The sequence below is a fragment of the Ranitomeya imitator genome, chromosome 3, assembly GCF_032444005.1.
Source record: "Ranitomeya imitator isolate aRanImi1 chromosome 3, aRanImi1.pri, whole genome shotgun sequence".
Taxonomy (NCBI): domain Eukaryota; kingdom Metazoa; phylum Chordata; class Amphibia; order Anura; family Dendrobatidae; genus Ranitomeya; species Ranitomeya imitator.
Genome location: NC_091284.1, coordinates 497937378 through 497964517, shown reverse-complemented (window position 1 = coordinate 497964517; position 27140 = coordinate 497937378). Strand labels below are relative to the sequence as shown.

The following is a 27140-nucleotide window of genomic DNA, read 5'->3' as shown; positions in this document are numbered from 1 at the left end:
AGCAGATTGGACAGATTCCAGACAGATATTCAATGAAGCATAAGATGCATGGGAGAAGTTCCAAGGAAACAGTCTCCCACTCATGATCCTGTAAAGTTTTTATTTTTTTTACTAGATTTATTATTCGTTAATTAACTTAGTTTCTTTTTTTTTCTTGTACAATACCAAGTGTTAATTGACTGTACTTGGCAGTTTATTAAAAAAAAAAATCTGTAAAGTTGAAATAATTTAACGTCAAATTTGGTAAAGTGTGAAAACAAAATACCTAAAAAAAAATGTTAAATGTAAATTTAGGCATGTCTGACAGCTTGTTATTGAAATAATTTATCACCTGTATTGTACATAAAAGTATGAGATATAACGTTAAAATGTTTCTGTTGCCATAGCTGTATGAGGGCTTGTAATATATACTGCAATACCACAGTATATCCTACAAAATCACAGTTTCCTATTAAGCCCAATGTGGGCTATTATTCGCAAGAGTACTGTCATGGCAGACAGCTGGCTTCTGGCTGCCATGGTAACCTATTGGCATCTCGGACATGGACATGTGAAAAGATGCACCCTGGACCTTGTGCTTTACATGACACGATCAATGAGTAACAAATGTAATTAAGGGGCTAGCAGTGGACTGAGCTAAATCAGGACTCAGTTATGTCAGAAGCAGATGATGGGTATGATACAGGCTCAGCTCCTGAGCCAGCATCATACAAGGAGACCCAATATATGAACTACCAATATGTCAGGTGTTAGGAAGGGGTCTGCATGAACATTATCTTATACGTTTCTGTTAACCTTTGCATCTAATTTTATAATTGCTACAATATGTATGAAATATAAAAATGTGCAACTTTTCAAATAATGTTGCTTAACCTCTGAGACAAATTTTGATTTGGCACTTTTGTTTTTCCTCTCATTGCTTCAAGAGCCATATCTTTTGTGGTCACCTTTAGCATAGCTATAAAAGGATTTATTTTTTTGCAGGATAAGTTGTGGAATGAAGTATTTCATTCATTTTATCAATGTGCAGAAAAGTAGTTAAAAAAAATAAAACTTAGGTGAAATTGTGAAAAAAATGCAATTTCATTATTTTATTTTTTTGGTGGGGGGGTTAGCTTTTCATTGTTCAGTAAAGGTGTCTTCGCTATATTATTCTGATGATTCTGTAAATCGGTATGATTAAACCATTACCAAACTCAGTTTTTTTTTATATATTTTACTGGTTTAAATAACTTCAGAACTTTGCAAAAAAAAAATAATTTGCGAACCATAACTACTTTACTTTTTTATTGACAGAACTATATGACCACTTGGAGGGGGAAGATATAGCTTTAAATGTACTTTTTGGGGGTATGTGCAATTTTTGTATAAGATTTTATTGCAGTTCTCTTGGGAAACCGGTGCCCAAAAAATGAAAATGGGGCAATTTTTACATCTTTATAGGCTGGACATTTATGGATGTGATGATGCTTTTTTTAATCTTTATATTAACCCCTTCATGACCTTGGGATTTTCTGTTTTTCCGTGTTCGTTTTTCGCTCCCCTCCTTCCCAGAGCCATAACTTTTTTATTTTTCCATCAATATAGCCATGTGAGGGCTTATTTTTTGCAAAACAAGTTGTACTTTTGAACGACATCATTGGTTTTAGCATGTCGTGTACTAGAAAACGAGAAGAAAAATTCCAAGTGCGGTGAAATTACAAAAAAAGTGCAATCCCACACTTGTTTTTTGTTTGGCTTTTTTGCTAGGTTCACTAAATGCTAAAACTGACCTGACATTATGATTTTCCAGGTCATTACAGTTCATAGACACCAAACATGTCTAGGTTATTTTTTATCTAAGTGGTGAAAAAAAGTTCCAAACTTTGCTTAAAAAAAAAAAAGAAAAACTGGCACCATTTTCCGATACCCGTAATGTCTCCATTTTTCATGATCTGGGGTCGGTTGAGGGCTTATTTTTTGCATGCCGAGCTGGCATTTTTAATAATCCCATTTTGGTGCAGATACGTTCTTTTGATCGCCCGTTATTGCATTTTAATGCAATGTCGCGGCGACCAAAAAAAAAGTAATTCTGGCATGTCAAATTTATTTCTCTCTACGCCGTTTAGCGATCAGGTTAATCCTTTTTTTTGTTGATAGATCGGGCAATTCTGAACACGGCGGTACCAAATATGTGTAGGTTTGATTTTTTTAATTGATTTATTTTGAATGGGGCAAAAGGGGGCTGATTTAAACTTTTCATATTTTTTTTATTTTTTCACATTTTTTTAAACTTTTTATTTTTTACTTTTGCCATGCTTCAATAGCCTCCATAGGAGGCTAGAAGCTGGCACAACTCGATCGCCTCTGCAACATAGCAGCGATCATGAGATCGCTGCTATGTAGCTGAATTGCAGGTGTGCTATGAGCGCCGACCACAGGGTGGCGCTCACAGCTAGCCGGGATCAGTAACCATAGAGGGGGTCGGTGATGCGCTCATTTCTGGCGGGATGCGCCGGTTAAATGCCGCTGTCAGCGTTTGACAGCGGCATTTAACTGGTTAATAGCGTCGGGTGAATCGCGATTTCACCCGCTGCTATTACGGGCGCATGTCAGCTGTTCAATACAGCTGACATGTCCCGGCTTTGATGCGAGCTCACCGCCGGAGCCCTGCATCAAAGCGGGGTATCTGATCTCGGATGTACTATTGCATCCGAGGTCAGAAAGGGGTTAAGATTGGGGATAATATAAACTTAGTTTTTGAATTATTTTACATTTTTAAACTAAATATTTCATATCGTTTTAGTCCAACTAGTGGAAGGATTGAACCTGTCATTACTTTATCACTTGTGAAATTATTGATCTCCTATGAAGCACTAAGATGGTAGTGATTGGGCTTTCAGGTGGCAACCAACTGTCCTGGTAACCCATCAGCATTCCTCAATTGCATCATGGGAGGGCAATAAGCACATAAACTGATCCCCCATCCCAAGAACAAACCACTTATTCCACTGTCGGAGATTCACAGTGGTATCTAAGGGGTTAAGCAGCAGCGAATGAAGCTAGCAATTAAGTCTGTATATAAGTATTGCACTAACGCAAAGAATATTACCCCTTCTTAAAGGGGTTTTCTCACTAGAAAAATTAATTTTAATCAAATTTAAATCAATAGATCTTTGAATAATAATAAGTTCCCCCAATCGGATGTGTTTAAATAAAATGTTCCTGTGCTGAAATAATCTTAGAAACGTGCCCCTGCTGTGTACTGTGTAATGGCTGTGTCTGACCGTACAGGGACAGGATCCGATCATACCTCATCTCCTTGGCAGGGGAGGAAGCAAAAGAGAGTATACAGACATTACAGCATGGGATCGCAGGTTGTTCTGTCCATTCCAGTAAGGACAGTGTGGCTCGTATTATGCATTGAAGATTAGTACTATAGTGTTTGGTTTGCTTTGTTATAGCACCATCTAGTGGTGGTTAAATTTATAATCTGTGCCTTAGTAACAATTAGAGTGTTGCATTGTGGGATTGTACCAAGGTATGCTGGGAGAGGGAACTCCATTATTTTCTGTGTACTTTCTTTACATGCTGAAACCATCTCACTTACTTGCCATCCTGGTTAAGTTTATCCGGTAAGATTGTTACCTCTGTTTTTGTAATATAGTGTTGTACAGAATGTGATTTACTGTATGGCAGCCAGTAAATAGGAAATGTATTATCAGAAACTTACTGTATGTAGTTATATACACAAGTTGCATCATACTGTATACTTTCTCTGTTAGTTGTAAAGTGTCAGCTGTGCTATTATTTGGCCCAATACTTATTTATGTCATTTGTATTCTTATAGTTTTACCGCATTTGCAATACCTGTTTACCAATAAACAAGTTAGACTACAGAGAACAGTCTGCTTATTTGGAGGGTAGAAGTGGTTTATGCTGTATGTTGCATCACACACTGTATCAACGTGTATGAAGACAGAACAGTAAAACAGAGGCTAGGTGCCAGCGACAGCAAATACCACTTATGCAGCCGCTTGTACCACACCGCACTGCCTGCAGATACTGCAGCGGCCGCCATACAGTCACAAGTACCGAGAGTGCAGCCCAACAAGAGCGACACGTCTCAGTCCACGTTGAAGTTTATTTCTACCCGCTCTGAGACGTCCTACAGTCTGCAAACAGACACGAAATGTCTGCAAGTCGAGCATCTTCACTCGGGATGAGGTCCCAAACAAGCCGCTCTAGCAAGTCGTCATCAAAAAGGTCTGCCGCCCTCGCCCGTGCAGAAGCCGAGGCAGCGAAAGTAAGAGCCTCCTTCACTGCACAAGAGATGCAGTTAAAGTTAAGACAAGCAGAGCAAGAAGGAAAAAGAGCCCGCCTGCAAGCAGATAGAGAAGCAGAAAAAGCCTGCCTGCAAGCAGATAGAGACGCAGATACAGCCCGCCTGCAAGCAGATAGAGATGCAGATACGGCACGCCTGCGAGCGACTTTGGAAAGGCTTTCCACTGAAAAAGAAGCAGCAGCTGCAATAGCCAAAGCTGAGTTCTTAGAAGCCGTGGAGTTTCCTGAATCTGACCGAGACAGTGACGTACGTGGACCAGACCTTGATCGACAGGACCCAGCTCAATGCGTCTCAGAATATGTCCACCAATATCCTAGAATAGACGATAACTCTGATCCGTTACACCAACCAACCTATACAGATTACCAGAGATCCTTCCTCCAAATGCCGTACTGGAAGCATGAAGGTACACTGCGAAACGACATCGACCACCACTACCGTCTTACAGAACAGAAAGTATGGCCTCCTCCCAGACTGACAGGGACACCCTTAGCTTCGGAACGGGTTTATACAGACTTTCCTAAGCCAGAAGCTCCTACCAGGTATGAGGATGCACCACACACATCGCATGACAACAGCACACCAGCTCATGTCGGCACCGACCCAACCACTATGAACTTTTCAAAGTTCTTTACCTGCCGGGAGCTGGTGACCAAGAGACTTGTAACGTTCACAGATCGAGCGGAAAGCTATAGAGCATGGTGAGCCACCTTCCAGAACGCCATCAGAGACTTGGATCCTTCCAGTAGTGAAGAGTTAGATCTACTGGTAAAGTGGCTTGGAAACGAGTCAGCTGAACACGCCAAAAGAATCAGGAACATTAACATAAAGTACCCACACACAGGACTTCGTATGATGTGGGAGAGACTCCAAGAATGTTATGGGTCAATAGAAGCTATAGAAAATACTTTGTATAAAAGAATTGATGAATTTCCCAAGATAGCAAATAAGGGTTATCAAAGGCTCAGAGAACTGAGCGACTTGTTAATGGAGGTACATGCTGCTCAGGCAGAAGGTGACCTACCACGGCGGCATTCCTGGACACCGCCAGAGGTGTCAACCCAATTGTCCAAAAGCTCCCTTACAACTTACAAGAAAAGTGGGTCAGTCACGGGACCCGTTACAAACAGACTCATAAGGTACCATTTCCTTCTTTCAGGGTGTTTGTAGACTTTGTTGCTCAGCAGGCTAAAGTTAGAAATTACCCCAGTTTCGATATCACTATGTCATGTACCACTGCCTCTGGTGTAAAACCCTGTAAAACACCAGTGGCAGTCCACAAAACTAATGTTACCTCCACAGGTTTTCCTTACAGGGCAAGTAAGTCCTCTCCAGAAGAGGACAAGCCTCAGGATCTCAGCAAACACTGCCCCTACACAAGAAACCTTATCCTCTACTAAAATGTAGAGCCTTCAGGGAGAAGTCTCTAGAAGACCGTAAGAGTTTCCAAAAGGAAAACAAGATATGCTTCAGATGCTGCGCGACGACCTCACACTTCACCAAGAACTGTGAAACCAGTGTGTAATGCACAGAATGTAGTAGTGTGGAGCACAACACGGCCTTACACCCTGGACCACCCTCAGGGGTATCGTCGCAAGTAGAAGAGTCTGCCGAAAAACAGATGGACATTGACATAGACACCCCAGTGGCCACTTCTCAGTGTACAGAGATCTGCAAGGAACTTGTAGCAGGAAGATCCTGCTCGAAGATCTGTCTTGTCAGAGTATTCCCAACGAGCCAACGGGATAAGGCAATCAAGGTATATGCAATCTTGGATGATCAGAGCAACAGGTCTCTAGCCAAGTCCTTTCTCTTCAACACCTTCAACATTGCTGTTCCTTGCTCTCCGTACTCCTTGAAGATATGTGCAGGTACTGTCGAGACGGCGGGGAGGAAAGCGACCAGATTCAAAGTAGAGTCTATAGATGGTCAAACCTGCTTATCCTTGCCATCTATACTGGAGTGCAACCAGATCCCCGACAACAGGTCTGAGATACCTACACCAGAGGTAGCAGCTCATCATACCCACTTGAAACGTATAGCTCACCTGACACCGGAACTGGACTAAGGGGCTCCAATCGTCTTACTCCTCGGAAGAGACATACTACAGGTCCACAAGGTTAGAGGACAGATTAACGGCCCACAAAATGCCCCATATGCTCAGAGACTTGACCTAGGATGGGTCATTGTGGGAGACGTCTGTTTGGGTGGAGCATACAGGCCGACAGCAGTCAACAACATGCTCACCAATACTCTCGAAAATGGACGTCCGCCTCTCTTCCAGCCATGCGAGAGCAGTTTCCAGATAAAAGAATTGCCACACAACGCCCCTCCACCTTGTCTGTTAGCTGATCTTCCTGTGAAGACCATGCATGCGATGGTGAGCAAGATCATATAGGGTGCACAGTTTTCCACTGGACAAGAGAAGACAACCAGGTAGCAACCAACATCAAATGAACAGCGCTCCACTCGGGTGTAGAAATCTTCAAACAGTGCTTTATTTAGCCATGATACAGCAACGTTTCGACCATAACTTGGTCTTTTTCAATCATACAATACAGCATACTGGGCTGTCTTAAATAGTGTGAATGCCACACAGTGCACCAATCACTACTAAGCACCACCCACATAAAACAGTTTACAGAAATAAAACATATAACAGACATCAGATATAAACATATGTATTATTAATCAGCCTTCGCACATGTAGCTCATAAATAACCATAATAATAAATATAAAACAAAAGATCTCCCCTTTTGTTTATTTCATGGTCAGCGAATCCACTTCATGCATAATCGTTTCCATAGGGACCACCAGCAAATCAGCCGCATTGTGCACATATCGTCATAGGTGCTGTGAAGTCCAATCCAGAATATCGGCGCCAAGAAGTCTAACATCCTATCACTACACATAATCCATATAGCCCCGCTATTCTACCCAATACAAAGGCTCCTTTATTTGAATCAATGTCCCACGTCAGATACCTGAGTTTACTGCCGGGTCACTCAAGTTCAGCAGAGATGCAGGGAGCGCAGGCGCACAGAGCATCGGATGAGCCCCCACCACATGACCAGAGTAGAGGCCCACCCACACTACACAGTGCGCACGCGCCACCACACGGCCACCCCACATGAACATAACCAAGCCAGATCATTAAGGTAACCCAAATGGCAGATCAGGACAGAGCTACCCTGCAGACGCGCAGGCGCGCCTCACTCCAGATGGGTGAGTGACCCGGCAGTAAACTCAGGCATCTGACGTGGGACGTTGATTCAAATAAAGGAGCCTTTGTATTGGGTAGAATAGCGGGGAGATCTTTTGTTTTATATTTATTATTATGGTTATTTATGAGCTACATGTGCGAACGCTGATTGATAATACATATGTTTATATCTGATGTCTGTTATATGTGTTATTTCTGTAAATTGTTTTATGTGGGTGGTGCTTAGTAGTGATTGGTGCACTGTGTGGCATTCACACTATTTAAGACAGCCCAGTATGCTGTATTGTATGCTTGAAAAAGACCAAGTTATGGTCGAAACGTTGCTGTATCATGGCTAAATAAAGCACCGTTTGAAGATTTCTACACCTGAGTGGAGCGCTGTTCATTTGATGTTGGATGGTCTTGGAATATCCAGGAAGGTTCCCTGGACATGAAACGGGCACTCCAGTAGAGTGAGTGCTGTCAGCCCCTCTTTACTTTGTGAACCAGGTAGCAACGGCCATAGAGAACAGACTGTTCTTGGACATCATGGATCGAGAGTTAGTAAGAGATGAATCAAAGAGTTGGGTCGCACCTTTACCATTCAAACCACAGAGGCAACACTTACCCAACAACAGATAACTTGTCTACAGTCGATTTGTTTCCCTTACACGCAAACGGCAGAAGACACCAGAAACAAGAGAACACTTCTTTACCTTCATGGAGAGAATATTCCAGAGTGGCCACGCGGAAATTGCACCTGTACTTTAAGATTCCGAGGAATGTTGGTACTTACCTCTTTTCGGCGTGTATCATCCAAAGAAACCAGGTCAGATAAGAGTGGTATTTGACTCAAGTGCCAGATACGAAGGTGTCTCTTTAAACGACGTCTTTCTGTCTTGTCCAGACCTCAATAACAGACTTCTGGGAGTACTTCTTCGTTTCCGCAAGGATGCAGTAGCATTTATGGCCGACATACAACAGATGTTTCACTGCTTCCTTGCTAAAGAAGAACAAAAACTACTAGAGGTTCTTCTGGTACCGCGATAATGACCCCTACAAGGATATCGTGGAAAATCGTATGAAGGTACACATTTTCGGGAACAGCCCCTCCCCTCCCCTGCTGTCGCTATCTATGGCCTTAGACATTCAGCCAGAGAGGGTGAAGCGGAGTATGGATTGGATGTAAGATCGTTTGTGGAAAAGGATGCATTCACCTTCCAAATCAGTGAAGAAGAGAAACCCTTCATGCGTAGAGGCATCCGGTCCATTGTAAACAGCTTGTACAATCCTCTGGGATTTGTAACCCTTGTAACTATCCAAGGTAAAATGATGTTGAGAGACTTCACCCAAGAGTCGTCTGATTGGGATGATCCGCTTCCCAGCGAGAAAAGAGACTTGTGGGTAAGATGGAAGAACTCTTTAGAAGCCCTGTCAAGTCTCTACGTGGCACGACCATATGCTTCTGTGCCATCAACAGAAGTTAAGATGCAAAGGCTTTGCATCTTCTGCGATGCCTCAACCAAAGCAATTGCAGCTGTAGTGTATTTGAAAACTACCGACATCAACGAACAATGCCATGTAAGGCTTGTTATGAGCCGGACAAAACTGGCCCCACTCCGTGAACACACAGTACCCAGACTGGAACTCTGTGCAGCTGTGCTAGCGGTAGAGTTAGCTGAGCTTATCTCGACAGAAATCAACCTGGAATTCAAAGAAGTCGAGTTCTATACTGACAGCAAGGCAGTGCTGGGGTACATTGGCAATGAAACTCGTCGCTTTTATTTCTATGTCAGCAATCGGGTGCTAAGGATCAGGAGATCCACCTACCCTAAACAGTGGCACTATGTGTCCACACACCACAATCCTGCGGACCACGCAACCAGATCCGTTGAAGCAAGACACCTTAAGGACACAACCTGGTTTACTGGCCCTACATTCTTATAGTGCTCGACGCCATACATTGACGGGTCAAACACCTTTGAACTGGTGGATCCAGAGGCAGATGAGGAAATCCGCCCTCAGGTATCCATTCTACGTACGGTAACTAAAGACAATACCTTTTGGGACAGATGGAGGAAGCAGTAACCTCTCCACCTAACAACCAAGGAAGAAGTGGCAGGCCGACAAACCAAACATCAAAACCGGTGATGTCGTTCTCATGAAAGACAGCCAGTCTCGCCGCAATGAGTTGCCATTAGGCCTCATCACTAAAATATTCCCAAGCAAAGACGGGAAGGGGCGTAAGGTCGAGGTCAAAGTAGGCAAGTCTGGGGAGAGTAGATTATTCCTCAGACCAGTTGCGGAACTTGTCTTACTGTTTTCGCCAAAAGAGCTGTAGGTGGCATCAGTTGATGCCAAGCGGGGAGTGTTCTGTCCATTCCAGTAAGGACAGTGTGGCTCGTATTGCATTGAAGTTTAGTACTATAGTGTTTGGTTTGCTGTGTTATAGCACCATCTAGTGGTGATTAAATTTATAATCTGTGCCTTAGTAACAATTAGAGTGTTGCATTGTGAGATTGTACCAAGGTATGCTGGGAGAGGGAAACTCCATTATTTTCTGTGTACTTCCTGGGACACACGTGCTCATGTGCTGTGCTGGAACCATCTCACTTACTTGCCATCCTGGTTAAGTTTATCCGGTAAGATTGTTACCTCTGTTTTTGTAATATAGTGTTGTACAGAATGTGATTTACTGTATGGCAGCCAGTAAATAGGAAATGTATTATCAGAGACTTACTGTATGTAGTTATATACACAAGTTGCATCATACTGTATACTTTCTCTGTTAGTTGTAAAGTGTCAGCTGTGCTATTATTTGGCCCAATACTTATTTATGTCATTTGTATTCTTATAGTTTTACCGCATTTGCAATACCTGTTTACCAATAAACAAGTTAGACTACAGAGAACAGTCTGCTTATTTGGAGGGTAGAAGTGGTTTATGCTGTATGTTGGATCACACACCGTATCAACGTGTATGAAGACAGAACACAGGTGATTTTGCTTTTGAGGTAAAAGGTTTCTTAAAAAAAAGCATGGAAATGTATTGCCTCACAAAAAGAATCAGCTGTGATCCTGTGCTGTCCTGTCTGTATACTCTCTTTTGCTTCCTCACCTGCCCTGTAGCTGTGGTATGATCAGACCATGTTCCTGTGCAGTCAGACTCAGCCATTACACAGTACACAGCAGGGGCAAATTTGTATGATTATCTCAGCACAGGAACATTTTTTTTTAATATCAAATTGTGGAACTTATTCCAGGATCTTTTGTTTAAAATGTACTTTGTTTGTGGGAAAAGCCCTTTATCATATGTTGGAAAGAACTAGACCAGGAGTACAGAAGGGACAAAACACTCATAGGATATACCATAAACAAAAGGGTGATTTCTCCATTCAATAATGACATGCTCAAATAATGGTCATGTGTTGAGAACACAGCACCTATTGTAGAGTATATGCATTAAGCTGCTGCTGCCCATCCTGTAAAGGCAGAATGAACATTAAATCAATGTAGAAGTTGCAATAAGAACAAAAATGGCTGTGTAGTCGTTTCCTATCATGACTTCCATAAACATAATACCATATTTTTGTTAACATGTATTTGGTAGGTTCTATTTTATTAATTAATGTTAGAAGGGTGCTTTCTTGGTCAGAAAGGTAATGACCAGTTATAGTTTGGATTATTTTATAGATTTACAATCAGCCTTAAAGTTACAGGATCAGTTATATTTTCCACCTTTACCTTTTGCTAGTAATTAATTTGTTCACAGTTGCTCCAAATGTGTTTCTTGCGTGTGGAGAGATAGGAAGAACAATATCTTGGTTCTGCTTTTCAGAACATAAGTCTTCATCACTGAGCTCCTGTATTTCATCACCTGCAAGAAATGTTATTTGGTTATTATATTTTTTTAGACGTCTTGCAACAATGAAGATAATTGTCATAGTCGAGTAATATGACAGAACCTTAATTAATCACATTTTTCCCAATACATGTCTGTATTGTAACTTTAAGTTGTCACTCCTGCAGGTGGTGCACATGTAGTTCGTGGACCCACTGTGTCACATGGCCGGACCTGCTTAGAAATATATAAAAAGAAAAATGTTCAGCTCACCCCGTTATGTCCAGGTTCCTTGGCTGGTCATCGGCGCACGGAGCCGCCCTGGTCCCGGCGGTATAGAAATCCAATGTGCAATAAAACTTGTCTCCAGCGACCACAGGAGATATGATTCTTAAAACTTGACGTTTATTTATCATCATATTAAAAAGCACAGATATGCAGATATGAGCAATCCCACTGCAAGGAATGAATCCTTCATGTTTCAACATACACAGTTTTAATCATGGATAAGACCGTGTAGGTTGCAACATGTAGGATTCATTCCTTGCACTGGGATTGCTCATATTTGCATATCTGTGCTTTTTAATATGATGATAAATAAATGTCAAGTTTTAAGAATCATATCTCCTGTGGTCGCTGGAGACAACTTTTCTTGCACATTGGCCCTGCCTAGAAAGGTGCATAACTAAGTGGCTATCTGGTGTTCACTGGAGCTTCTGATGGTGGAGACAGAATGGGCTGCAGTTAGCCACCAGATACCACTCCTAGGCAGGCACCAGTACTGCAGCTGCTGATCCCAGGGGATGGGTTCGCTGACATGGGGAGACGTGATTGGGGTCATCGGCAAGCAGGTAACGGAGACGGACGGATTGTACAGACAACTTGGATCATGAAGATAGGTTCTTGTTCACACACGTAGATATCAGGAAACAGCTTTGGAGCTAGCCGCACTAGGACCAAAGACAACAAAAACAGGACTGGCCGCACTGGGACCAGAAGACCAGGTATAGATGCTACAGACACCATTTCAAAATTAGGATACTGCCAAAGCGGTCACAGGAACACAATCAAACTATACTAGGCCAACGGAGACACAAGAAAAGGGAATAACTTTAACAGACAAAGAACAGGGGACCTGGCAGCACACAGTGGCACATACTAACACCACTAAGATTGACTATAAGGGTTGCTCAGGCACCTCCCTATTGGTCAGGGTGCCTTTTATACAAAATGCCCCCCAGCTATTTACTGGGAGGCACCTTGCAGGTGATTACTTTAACTAAATGCCTCCGAGCTGTTAGCTGGGGGCATTTTACAATGTGGGTAATAGCAACTTGTGATATCTTAAAAAATAACTTTTATTGGGTAATTTAATAAAAAGACTTAACCAACACAAAAGAAAACAACATATAAAGTGCAAACGTGCCAAATGTGTCGTATCACAGAGAACGGTAAAAAAGTAGCAGACTACTACTATCGTACCCAAAATAGATAGGGTGATAGTTTGTAAGAAGGTTTCCTTAGTAATAAGGATACAGTCCTATCGCGGAGCACAGCAGTTTCCTTAATGAGCATAATTGAGTACTGGATCTGCGCCCCATATGAGAAATGGCCTCCATTTAGGCAAACAAGCCAGGTACAAACAGATATATGCATATAGTAGATACCATGTTTCCCCTCATGGGGATAGATCGGATCTACCCACCGCTTAGCCAAGGAAACTGGGATAAACTTATTTTGCAAAGGGAGACAAAATGGATTTTCGACCTGCATACCATGAGTCCCAATTGACTCAATGAGCAACTTACTCTTCTTTCCTTTAGGTTAGTGTGTAAATAGGGCTAGATATCTCTAGAGACAGCCTCCATTGAGTGGGGGTGTCATTGTGCAAGTTAATAGGGTGCCAACCTCCGTGTTAGGTAGTTTTTGCATACCCCAGCATTGTAATAGGGACTGTTATAGATCACCCCCCTTTTTCTTCTCACTTTCAAAGCATCCGTCGTGTCCCTCTTACTCACCTTTAGTTCTAATAGTTTTTGTCCCTTTTTTCGCCATTGAAGACTCTCCTAATCTGACATCATACTCTATATTTCATAATTCATATTTTACATCTTATTTCTGTCAAGAATGTCCTGTTAATGTGATGATTGATTTGGTAATCTGTTCATCTGTTCTTGCTACAGGTTAGCCTGCACTGGGTCCTGAGGGCCATTTACAAGATGTAAAATATAAAATTATTTAATCTGTCCGATTACTTTTGGTCCCTTTAAAAACAGTGTGGCACATGTTAAGGAGCTGAAACTCCTAAACCCTTCATCCAATTTTAATGTGGATACCCTCAAATGAAAGCTGAAAGTCTGAACTTCAACTGCATCTGAATTGTTTTGTTTAAAATTCATTGTGGTAATGTCTATAACCAAAATTAGAAAAATGTTGTCTCTGTCCAAATATATATGGACTTAACTGTATGATTGCTGTTTAATTTGGACCTGTTTGAATATATACGTCATAGCTCTGTTTTTTTATGAGCCTATATGGTATCTAGTATATACATATATTTGTTTGTACCTGGCTGGTTTGCCTAAATGGAGGCCATTCCTCGTATGGGTCGCAGATCCATTACTCCTTTACGCTCATTAAGGGAACTGGCTGTGCTGCTCTGGGATAGGACCATATCATTATTACTAAGGAAACCTGCTTACAAACTATCACCCTATCTATTTTGGGTACGATAGTGGTAATCTGCTACTTTTTTACCGTTCTCCTTGATATGACACTTTTGGAACGTTTGCACTTTATATGTTGTTTGTTTTTGTGTGGGTTAAGTCTTTTTATTAAATTACTCAATAAGAGTTAATTTTTAAGATATCCCAAGTTGCTATTACCCACTTAATCTGTCTTGGATTCAGTTCTACCCCTACTGTTTCACGCATTTTACAATGTGAGTGCGCTGCCCCTTTATGAGCAGGGGAGTGCGCGCACTAGGCATGCAGTCAGAACACATGGCGACATGCACAGAGGAAGCTGATGAGGACTTTGCTGCTGCCAGGGTGGTGAGTAAGGTAGCATCCCCACATGGTGGGAGGAGGGGAACCATGTAGAGGTGCTGGCAGATGTTACATAGGTGATAATAACTCACCAAACTGTAACATTCAAAATTCCTTTCGTGTATTCATTTTCAAAGTTCCATTCAACCAGTTAATGACTAATTAGGGGGGTGTAATCATAATGAGCTGCAGTCAGTTGCCACGTCATGAAGTGCATACTCGTCCTGTCATCCAGAATGTACACAAAGACTCATTTACTGTACTTGCATATAGATACAGATGTACAGTAAAGTAAAAAATAATAATTTAAATAAAAATCTTCATTATGGAATTAACAAAAAAAAAGAAAATGTAAAAAAAATCAAATGCCCATAAAAGCCTCTACAATTAATTTATAACATCCTTTATGATGAAAAGAAAAATAAATTAGAAATGCTAATGTACAAAACATGGTATGACATAAATTACAACTCATTCTCCAAAAACTTTGAAAAAAACAAAATAAAAAGGTACGAACAGCAGAATGCAGAGGAAAACGCCAAAAACGTATTTATGTGCTTTAAGGGTTAAGCACGACTACATTTTCTTTTGAGGGGAGGCTTTGCCTTGACTGATGCAGATAGTAGCTACAGATGTGCATTTTACAGAGGTGATACAATGTATATAATACTGTGTGTCACTGTCAGCTTCTAGATCTGTATCTGTAGATCTGTATCTAGGCATATCCAAAAGGTACTGTCACACTAGACGATATCGCTAGCGATCCGTGACGTTGCAGCGTCCTCGCTAGCGATATCGTCCAGTGTGACAGGCAGCAGCGATCAGGCCCCTGCTGGGAGATCGCTGGTCGGGGAAGAAAGTCCAGAACTTTATTTCGTCGCTGGACTCCCCGTAGACATCGCTGAATCGGCGTGTGTGACACCGATTCAGCGATGTCTTTGCTGGTAACCAGGGTAAACATCGGGTAACTAAGCGCAGGGCCGCGCTTAGTAACCCGATGTTTACCCTGGTTACCATCCTAAAAGTAAAAAAACAAACACTACATACTTACCTACAGCAGTCTGTCCTCCAGCGCTGTGCTCTGCTCTCCTCCTGCTCTGGCTGTGAGCGTCGGTCAGCCGGAAAGCAGAGCGGTGACGTCACCGCTCTGCTTTCTGGCTGCCCGGCGCTCACAGCCAGACCAGAGAAGCAGAGCGCCGAGGACAGACAGCGGTAGGTAAGTATGTAGCGTTTGTTTTTTTACTTTTTAGGATGGTAACCAGGGTAAACATCGGGTTACTAAGCGCGGCCCTGCGCTTAGTTACCCGATGTTTACCCTGGTTACCGGGGACCTCGGGATCGTTGGTCGCTGGAGAGCTGTCTGTGTGACAGCTCTCCAGCGACCAAACAGCGACGCTGCAGCGATCCGGATCGTTGTCGGTATCGCTGCAGCGTCGCTATGTGTGACGGTACCTAAAGACATACTGATAGGGAATTTAGATTGTGAGCCCCATCAGGGACAGCGATGATAATGTGTGCAAAACTGTAAAGCGCTGCGGAATATGTTAGCGCTATATGAAAATAAAGATTATTATTATCAGAAAGCTGTCGCAAGGTAAGGTGAAACCTGGAGACATTTATACACACTGTGAAATATGAATGGCCATGTCAGGGCAATGAACAGCGGAAGCTGCTGTAGCAGCATCTCAGCAGAAATAGGTCGGTGGTAATGGTGCAATATTGGTCTTAATGAAGTGCAAAGATTCTCTGACAATAAAGTGATGCCACCTATTCTGCAGGCTGGATGGTCATTTGCTTCATTTTCTCTTGTTTAATTTTGCAAATGTTTTGCAAATTTAAAATGTAAATTTGCAAAATTTTCTACATTTTGTTTTGTGATCTGTTATGATACAAGATCATTCCCCATGTATATGACATGTTATACAATGTCCACCATTGTGTAATTATAAACAACACTGTATTTTATGCACTATGTATTCTTTAGTACGGCATACTTACTTACCAAGGACATGTGTTTGAGCAGGTTTACGAAAACCATCTTCAGGAGCCATTATCAAAATCTCAGTGTTTTCACTGTCCATTGAAAATGGTGAAGCGTTAAGTGTAAAACGTTCTTCATATTTACCTGGAATGATCACAGTCTAAATTACCTTAATGCAGTAATTAGATGACTAAAGACAATTTTGTGTAAGTCCACCTATTACTCATCGGATAGCAATTTGGTCTCCATCAGGCTTCAGGGCCACAGCTATAAATGCAGGCTTATTTAGTTACAGAAATGTCCAGAAAGAACTCAGTATATTCCGTATTATACATACCTTTCCAAATACGTTATATATAAACATAATAAACATTTTTAATTCTATAGCGCCAGGGCCGGCGTCAGCACCTGGCATACCCGGGCAAGTGCCGGGGCCCTGGTGAGACAGGGGGCCCATTCAGGACCGGCGTTAGGGGCAGGCAGCTGCTTAGGGCCCCCGCCCCCCCTGGGGCCCTCACCTAGCGGCACATTAGCAGCCGCTATGGGGCCTCTGTGAGGCAGGGGGGCCTGCCTGTAACCAGCGCCAACTCCCCACCACTGCATTGAACTATACCGGCGTCTGCTGGTAAAGTTCAAAGCAAATGATGGAGGAGAGAGCGTCACCTGATGCTCCCTCTCCCATCATTCCCCTCTCTGCCTCTGACACTGCCGCTGCAGGTGCACGATGATGTCATCGTGCACTTGCTGTGTTAGGCAGTGCAGCGGCAGCCGCCGAGACCGGAGCAGGGAGCAGCGCGGGCATGTTGAGAGGTAAGGAGTGTTTTTTTTGTAACTATAACAGTGAGTACTGGACTATGGGGCCATTCTTGGGGAGAGGGAGGCTGTGCTGTATACTACATGTCTGTGCTATATACTACATGGGTGTGTTATATACTACGTGGGCTTTGCTATATACTATATGGGCTGTTATATGCTACGTGGGCTGTGCTATATACTATATGGGCTGTTATATGCTACGTGGGCTGTGCTGTATACTACATGTCTGTGCTATATACTACATGGCAGTGTTATATACTACGCGGGCTTTGCTATATACTATATGGGCTGTTATATGCTACGTGGGCTGTGCTATATACTACATGGCTGTTCTATATACTACGTGGGCCGTGTTATATACTATATGGGCTGTTATATGCTACGTGGGCTGTGCTATATACTACATGGCTGTTCTATATACTATATGGGCTGTGTTATATACTACATGGCTGTGTTATATGTGATCATGAATCGTGGTATGTGTTAAAGGGGGGGGGCCCACTGAGACTCTTTCGCCCGGGGCCCACAAAATCCTGGAGCCGGCCCTGTATAGCGCCGACATATTCTGCAGCACTTTACATTTTAGAGGGGACTTGTACAGACAATAAAATACATTAAAGAATGACAATAATCACATATATCAACAGATACCAAGAGGAATGAGGGCCCTGCTCGCAAGCTTACAATCTATGAGGAAATAGGGGAGACAGGAAAGGTGGATAGTAACAATTGATTTCATTGTTTTGACCAGCTATACTGTAATACATAGGGTGTTCATGTAATGCTGCATGAACCAGTCATCAACCACTTTGTGTGCGGACACAGAGGGCTAGTAAGTGATGGAGGGTGTGGGAACAGATGATACAAGCGTCCTGATTAGGAAGGAAATTTTGCATAAGAAAAGCAGGGATAGTTAGACGTGTGGAGAGGCGATAGGCCACTCTAAAGAAATGCATTTTTAGGACACGCTTAAAACACAGTGGTTATTGGGGATTAATTGGAATGTCCCGGGTAGTGTGTTCCAAAGAATTGGCACAGCACATGATAAGTCTTGGAGAAAGGAATGGGAGGTTCAGATTAATGAGGATGGTATTCTTAGGTCATTAGCAGAATGGAGGGCACGGGTATTGTGGTAGACTGAGACAAGGGAGGAGATGTAGGGTGGTGCTGAAGGATGGGGCGCTTTGTGGGAGAGTGATAAGTTTATATTAAACTGTGTATCGGAAGGGTAACCAGTGCAATGACTGGCACAGGGTAGAGGCATCTGTGTAGTTGTTGGAAAGGGATATGATCCTGGCTGCAGCATTCAGGACGGATTGGAGAGGAAGAGTTTAGTTGAAAGGAGACTGATTAGTAGAGAGTTACAATAGTCCAGACAAGAACGAATAAAAGCAACTGTAAGAGTTTTTGCAGAGTCAAAGGTAAAAAAAAAGGTCGAATTCAAGAGATGGTTTTTGAGGTGTAGATGACATGAGCGAGCCTGTGATTGGATATAGGCAGTGAAGGAAAGATCTGAATCAAGTATGACCCCAAGACAGCAGTCATCTAGCTAGGGAATAATGGTGGGGCCACACATGGAAATGGCAACATAAATATTCGAGATGTTGTCTGGGACAACACTATTAAAAAAATATGCATTGTAAATTATAAGAGTGTATAAAGGTTTGTTTAATAAAATAATTACAATATTAAACACATTAGAACTAAACAATCTAAACAAGGGCATACATTAGGAACCCAAAATCGGTTAAAGCAGTAGGTATTGCATACTAATGTCACTAGGTGCAAATTGCAATATACAATCAACACCTCGCTGCTATAACAAAAATTATAGATAACACCTATGCTGAAAAAGAAAATCAGAGCAGCACAAAGAAAGTCCTGGTGCAGAGCCCACCCAGGCAAATACCAAACCTCAATTATAAAAAAAGAAAAAGTGGAGGCAGCACACCGTTTGTAGTGAAGGAGAGCTATTTAATCTATTTAAGCTTTCTGGGCTGATTAAATAGCTTTTTCACTACATACGGTGTGCTGCCTCCAATTTTTCTTTTTTTTATAACACCTATGCTGGCCATTTGACCCATCAGATGGTGTGGTCAGTATCAAGTCTGTGCTCGGAGGTCAGACAGAGAGTGGGGCTGAGCAGCGATGAGGTTCTAGCTGTCATGGCAGCCAAACAAAATTGTGGCCTAATAGATTGAATTTCAATTTACTACTTTGGACAACAAAGGCATGTATAATGCTTGTATAGGGTGGGCTCAGAAGTATTACACAGCTGACAATATATACACTGGAGAAATTACCGAGCTCAAAGTCAGCCCTGTTCCTGACTTTTGGTATTTATAGTGAACATAGAATTTAAAGAGTCTGACAAACGGCTTCCTCTGTCAGTGCATAGTTGTCCCTGTACAACGTGATTATACATGCTATACTTAGGTAACTAATGAAAAGATTGCCTGTAATCTTGTGGGACTATTAAGTATTGTATAAAAATATGCATCCATTGAAATATTAAAGTGAAAAAAAAATGAACACCCACACACACACAATTGATTCAGTAATGAAGAATGCTTTATAGTGGAAAAGTAACAAACAACATTCAAATCTACCCATACTATAACATTTCATATTCAGATAAAGAAGATGAAAAAAAACACCTAAAAAAAGACAGCATTGCCAAGTGTTCCGCCTGCATCCCAAAAATATAAGTATTTGATCCTTTTTGTTCTGTGTACTCCAAAATGGTACCATTGAAGACCACATGACTTCTCACCAAAAAAACCTTATACAGCTACATTGATCTAATAAATGCTATGCGTCTTAGAACGCAGCCACACAAAGTAGAAATAGCAATTATTTCCTATTACTAACACAAAAAGAACAAAGAACAAATATGGGCCAAGACTACAATACATGTAATTATTTATTTAAAAAAAAAACAATGCATTTTAATAAATATTAAGGTACAAAACAGACACAAGGACAAATTTGTGGGTGAGTCTATAAGGGAGGCCCAATACTAAAAAAGCACCCATCACTAAGCAAAATATTAAGCACAGAAAGAGCATCTATAATTATATAGAGGTATACAAGTAGTTGAAAATGGTGTCACGTAGACATTCCCACGTAGTAACTCAAAGTGCAAAATATAGTAATTCCCAAGCACTGAACCAAATAAAGTGCATATAATAGCATATTCTGTATATACTAATATACTAAAAACTGACTTAAAACTTCCTTCTTACCCCCAATGGGGGTGGTCTTTGTTGTCCTTTCTCATTCTCGTGTCCTCTACCAGAGGCATGGGAGTTTGAGGGCTCTATGCAGGATCTTAGTTGTTCCCAGCATTGCGCTTTTCCAAATAGAGATTTCAGATGTTTCTCCTGGGATCTGTTGTAGCCATTTTCCCAACTTAGGGGGTCACTGCTCCAAGTGCTCCTATCACCACTGGAATCACAGTTGCCTTCACCTTCCACATCTTCTCCAGTTCTCCTTTGAGGCCCTGGTATTTCTACAGCTTCTCATATTCCTTCTTTCTGATGTTGCTGTCACTTGGCGCTGCCACATCTATTATCATTGCTGTCTTCTGGTCCTTGTCTACTATCACAATGTCTGGTTGGTTAGCAAACACCTGCTCATCCGACTGGATCTTGAAGTCCCATAGGATTTTAGCCCTTTCATTCTCCACCACTTTCTCTGGGGTCTCCCACCTGGTTCTAGGGGGACTTAGCCCATATGCTGTGCAGATGTTCCTGTATACAATTCCCGCTACATCATTGTGGCATTCGGACTTTCCTGTATACAATTCTCACTACTTGGTTGTGGCGTTCATTATACGCTGTACCTGCTTGCATTTTGCATCCTGCCACTATGTGTTGGATGGTTTCTGAGGTTTCTTTGCATAGTCTGCACATTGGGTCTGGTCTTGTGTGGTAGGTTCCTGCTTCTATGGATCTGGTACTTAGTGCTTGCTCTTGTGCCGCTATGATTAGTGTCTCTGTGCTGTCTCGGAGTCCAGCTTTCTCCAGCCATTGGTAGGATTTCTCCATGTCAGCCACCTCCATTATCTGTTGATGGTACATCCCATGCAGTGGCTTGTCTTGCCATTGCGCTTCATGTTCCTGTTCTTCCTTCCAGATCTGTTGTTGTTGCTGCCTTAGGCTTTCGTGTCTTCCCATCTGCAGCTTCCATCGCTTCTGTACCACATATTATAGTATATCATATCAGTCGTACCCACCAAACACTAGCCAAATCACACTATGGTTTATAATAAGCATATGACGTACCAGAACCATAAGTGAATATATCAATACACTTACACTATAGTACATACAAGTGTTTAAATGAGGTATATACAGTGGTGCTTGAAAATTTGTGAACCCTTCAGAATTTTCTATATTTCTGCATAAATTTGACCTGGAACTACATTAGGCTTTCACACAAGTCCTAAAAGTTGATAAAGAGATAAAGAGAGCCAGGTCAAACACATGAATCAAACATATTGTACTTTTTCATTTTTTTCAATGATGACAACAAACTGATTGCTTCACGTCTTTCCACAACAGTTCTATAGGATTAAGGTTTGGAGTCAGAATAAAACTCACTTTTTTCTTCTTTAGCCATTCTTTTGCAGTACAGCTTGTTTGCTTTGGACCATTGTCTAGCTGCATGACCAACTTTATCTTGCAATTCAGCTCATGGACAAATGTCTAGACATTTTCCTTTATAATTTGCTGGTATAATTCAGAATTCATTGTTCAATCAATGATGGCAAGCTGTCCTAGCACAAATGCAGCCAAACTGGCAGAAATCATGAAACTGCCACCACCACTGTGTTTCACAGATGGTGTGAGGTTTTTTCTTATTTTTCTGTAATGCAGTGTTTTTCTTTCTTCAAGCGTAACACTTCATATTTGAACCACAAAGCTCCCTTTTTTCTCATCTATCCACAAAGCAATGCTCTAATAGTCTTCTGTATGTCTATGTGATCATTAGCAAATTGCAGATGGTCAGCAATGTTCTTTCTGGAGAACAGAGGCTTGCTCATTGCAGTCCTGCCATGCACACTATTATTTAGTGTCCTTCTGATGGTGGGCTCATGAACATAAACATTAGCTAATATGAAGGTTGCCTTTAGTTGCTTAGAGGTTACTTTTGATTACTTTGTGACCTTGTGGACTATTATATGCATTACTCTCAGAGTGATCTTTGTTGGTCAACCCCTACTGGTAATGGTAATAATGGTATTACATTTCCTCTATTTGTACACAGTCTGACTTTAGGTTGATGGAGTCCAAACTTTTTTGAGATGATTTTACAATCTATTCCAGCTAGGTAATCATCAATAATCTGTCTTCTGAGGTCCACAGAAATCTCTTTCGTTCATACCATGATATACCTTCACAAACGTGTTGTGAAGATCAGGCATTGATAGATCCCTGTTTTCTTTTATATAAAACAGGTCACCCACTCATACCGGATTGTTATCCCAGTGATAGAAAACACCAGACTCTAATTTCAATTTAAAATTACCTGCTTGTCTTACGGTTTAACATACTTTTGTCACTCACAGATGTGATGTTGGTTCATCTTCCTCAGATAAAAAAATGACAATCTAATATTTTTTACTCATGTCTTATATTTAGTTCTCTTTATCTACATTTAGGGCTTGATGTAGTTTTGGATCACATTCATGCAGAAATATGAAATTTTCTGAAGGGTTCACAAACTGTCAAGCACCATTGTACATCGGTATTTTGGACATGGAAACTTACTGAGATAATTGGTGAAAAACACATTGGGTAGCAAGATGTAAGCAGGAAACATATTAATAACTTACTATACGGTTCTCTAAATTTCCAAACTTAACCCCTTTCTGACATTGGACGTACTATCCCATCGAGGTGGGGTGGGCCCCCATGACCACGGACGGGATAGTACGTCCAGCGCGATCGGCGGCGCTCACGGGGGGAGCGCGGCCGATCGCGGCCGGGTGTCAGCTGCCTATCGCAGCTGACATCCGGCACTATGTGCCAGGAGCGGTCACGGACCGCCCCCGGCACATTAACCCCTGGCACACCGCGATCAAAGATGATCGCGATGTGCCGGCGGTGCAGGGAAGCATCGCGCAGGGAGGGGGCTCCCTGCGGGCTTCCCTGAGCCCCCCGCAGCAACGCGATGTGATTGCGTTGCTGCGAGGGTCTTACCTCCCTCCCTCCCTGCTCCAGGCCCGGATCCAAGATGGCCACGGATCCGGGTCCTGCAGGGAGTGAGGTGGCTTCACAGAGCCTGCTCAGAGCAGGCACTGTGAAGCAGCCTGCACTCCTATCAGATCGGTGATCTGACAGAGTGCTGTGCAAACTGTCAGATCACCGATCTGTGATGTCCCCCCTAGGACAAAGTAAAAAAGTTAAAAAAAAAAATTTCCAAATGTGTAAAAAAAAAAAAAAAAAAATATTCCTAAATAATGAAAAAAAAATATATATTATTCCCATAAATACATTTCTTTATCTAAATAAATACAAAAAAACAATAAAAGTACTGTCAAGCACCATTGTACAGTATAGCCGCGTCCGTAACGGCCCGACCTATAAAACTGGCCCACTAGTTAACCCCTTCAGTAAACACCGTAAGAAAAAAAAAAAAAACGAGGCAAAAAACGACGCTTTATCATACCGCCGAACAAAAAGTGGAATAACACGCGATCAAAAGGACAGATATAAATAACCATGGTACCGCTGAAAGCGTCATCTTGTCCCGCAAAAAACGAGCCGCCATACAGCATCATCAGCAAAAAAATAAAAAAGTTATAGTCCTGAGAATAAAGTGATGCCAAAATAATTATTTTTTCTATAAAATAGTTTTTATCGTATAAAAGCGCCAAAACATAAAAAAATGATATAAATGAGGTGTCGCTGTAATCATACTGACCCGAAGAATAAAACTGCTTTATCAATTTTACCAAACGCGGAACGGTATAAACGCCTCCCCCAAAAGAAATTCATGAATAGCTGGTTTTTGGTCATTCTGTCTCACAAAAATCGGAATAAAAAGCGATAAAAAAAGTCACGTGCCCGAAAATGTTACCAATAAAAACCTCAACTCGTCCCGCAAAAAAAAAGACCTCACACGACTCTGTGGACCAAAATATGGAAAAATCATAGCTCTCAAAATGTGGTAACGCAAAAAATATTTTTTGCAATAAAAAGCGTCTTTCAGTGTGTGATGGCTGCCAATCATAAAAATCCGCTAAAAAACCCACTATAAAAGTAAATCAAACCCCCCTTCATCACCCCCTTAGTTAGGGAAAAATTAAAAAAATGTATTTATTTCCATTTTCCCATTAGGGCTAGGGCTAGGGTTAGGGCTAGGGTTAGGGTTAGGGCTAGGGTTAGGGCTAGGGTTAGGGCTAAGGTTAGGGCTAGGGTTAGGGCTAGGGTTAGGGTTAGGGCTAGGGTTAGGGCTAGGGTTAGGGCTAGGGTTAGGGTTAGGGCTAGGGCTAGGGTTAGGGCTAGGGTTAGGGCTAGGGCTACAGTTTGGGTTGGGGCTAAAGTTACAGTTAGGGTTTAGATTACATTTACAGTTGGGAATAGGGTTGGGATTAGGGTTAGGGGTGTGTCAGGGTTAGAGCTGTGGTTAGGGTTACCGTTGGAATTAGGGTTAGGGGAGTGTTTAAATTAGGGTTTCAGTTATAATTGGGGGGTTTCCACTGTTTAGGCACATCAGGGGCTCTCCAAAAGCGACATGGCGTCCGATCTCAATTCCAGCCAATTCTGCGTTAAAAAAGTAAAACAGTGTTTCTTCCCATCCGAGCTCGCCCGTGTGCCCAAACAGGGGTTTACCCCAACATATGGGGTATCAGCGTACTCAGGACAAATAGGACAACAACTGTTGGGGTCCAATTTCTCCTGTTACCCTTGGGAAAATACAAAACTGGGGGCTAAAAAATAATTTTTGTGGGAAAAAAAAGATTTTTTATTTTTACGGCTCTGCGTTATAAACTGTAGTGAAACACTTGGGGGTTCAAAGTTCTCACAACACATCTAGATAAGTTCCCTGGGGGGTCTAGTTTCCAATATGGGGTCACTTGTGGGGGGTTTCTACTGTTTAGGTACATTAGGGGTTCTGCAAACGCAATGTGACGCCTGCAGACCATTCCATCTAAGTCTGCATTCCAAATGGAGCTCCTTCCCTTCCGAGCCCTCCCATGCGCCCAAACAGTGGTTCCTCCCACATATGGGGTATCAGCACACTCAGGACAAATTGGACAACAAATTTTGGGGTCCAATTTCTCCTGTTACCCTCGGGAAAATACAAAACTGGGGGCTAAAAAATAATTTTTGTGGGAAAAAATTTTTGTTTTATTTTTACGGCTCTCCATTATAAACTTCTGTGAAGCCCTTGGTGGGTCAAAGCGCTCACCACACATCTAGATAAGTTCCTTAGGGGGTCTACTTTCCAAAATCGTGTCACTTGAGGGGGGTTTCTACTGTTTAGGTACATTAGGGGCTCTGCAAACGCAATGTGACACCTGCAGACCATTCCATCTAAGTCTGCATTCAAATGGCACTCCTTCCCTTCCGAGCCCTCCCATGCGCCCAAACAGTGGTTTCCCCCCACATATGGGGTATCAGCGCACTCAGGACAAATTGGACAACAAATTTTGGGGTCCAATTTTTCCTGTTACCCTCAGGAAAATACAAAACTGGGGGCTAAAAAATAATTTTTGTGGGAAAACATTTTTGTTTTATTTTTACGGCTCTCCATTATAAACTTCTGTGAAGCCCTTGGTGGGTCAAAGCGCTCACCAAACATCTAGATAAGTTCCTTAGGGGGTCTACTTTCTAGAATGGTGTCACTTGTGAGGGGTTTCTACTATTTAGGTACATTAGGGGCTCTGCAAACGCAACATGGCGTCTCATCTCAATTCCTGTCAATTTTGCATTGAAATGTCAAACGGCGTTCCTTCCTTTCCGAGCTCTCCCATCCGCCCAAACAGTGGTTTACCCCCACATATGGCATATCAGCGTACTCAGGACAAATTGTACAACAACTTTTGGGTCCAATTTCTTCTCTTACTCTTGGAAAAATAAAAAATTGGGGGCGAAAAGGTAATTTTTGTGAAAAAATATGATTTTTTATTTTTACGGTTCTGCATTATAAACTTCTGTGAAGCACTGGGTGGGTCAAAGCGCTCACCACACCTCTAGATAAGTTCCTTAGGGGGTCTACTTTCCAAAATGGTGTCACTTGTGGGGGGTTTCAATGTTTAGGCACATCAGTGGCTCTCCAAACGCAACATGGCGTCCCATCTCAATTCCTGTCAATTTTGCATTGAAAAGTCAAACGGCGCTCCTTCCCTTCCGAGCTCTCCCATCCGCCCAAACAGTGGTTTACCCCCACATGTGGGGTATTGGCGTACTCAGGACAAATTGTACAACAATGTTTGGGGTCCATTTTCTCCTGTTACCCTTGGTAAAATAAAACAAATTGGAGCTGAATTAAATTTTTTGTGAAAAAAAGTTAAATGTTCATTTTTATTTAAACATTCAAAAGATTCCTGTGAAGCACCAGAAGGGTTAATAAACTTCTTGAATGTGGTTTTGAGCAACTTGAGGGGTGTAGTTTTTAGAATGGTGTCACACTTGGGTATTTTCTATCATATAGACCCCTCAAAATGACTTCAAATGAGATGTGGTCCCTAAAAAAAAATGGTGTTGTAGAAATGAGAAATTGCTGGTCAACTTTTCACCCTTATAACTCCCTAACAAAAAAAAATTTTGGTTCCAAAATTGTGCTGATGTAAAGTAGACATGTGGGAAATGTTACTTATTAAGTATTTTGTGTGACATATCTCTGTGATTTAATTGCATAAAAATTCAAAGTTGGAAAATTGCGAAATTTTCATAATTTTCGCCAAATTTCCATTT

The 27140-nt window shown here is 41.9% G+C and overlaps 1 protein-coding gene across 2 annotated transcripts in view; it reads right to left on the bottom strand.

The window, feature by feature from the left end:
- The window catches only part of LOC138672179 (nuclease SbcCD subunit C-like), a 135018-nt gene that overhangs the window by 29981 nt on the left and 77897 nt on the right, over positions 1–27140 (bottom strand). For both annotated transcript variants that reach the window (XM_069760192.1, XM_069760190.1), the window contains 2 exons: positions 16417–16539; positions 11271–11403 (listed from right to left, as the gene is read on the bottom strand). In XM_069760192.1, the coding sequence (XP_069616293.1) occupies positions 11271–11403; positions 16417–16539 (256 nt within the window). The remainder of the gene's footprint in view (positions 1–11270; positions 11404–16416; positions 16540–27140) is intronic.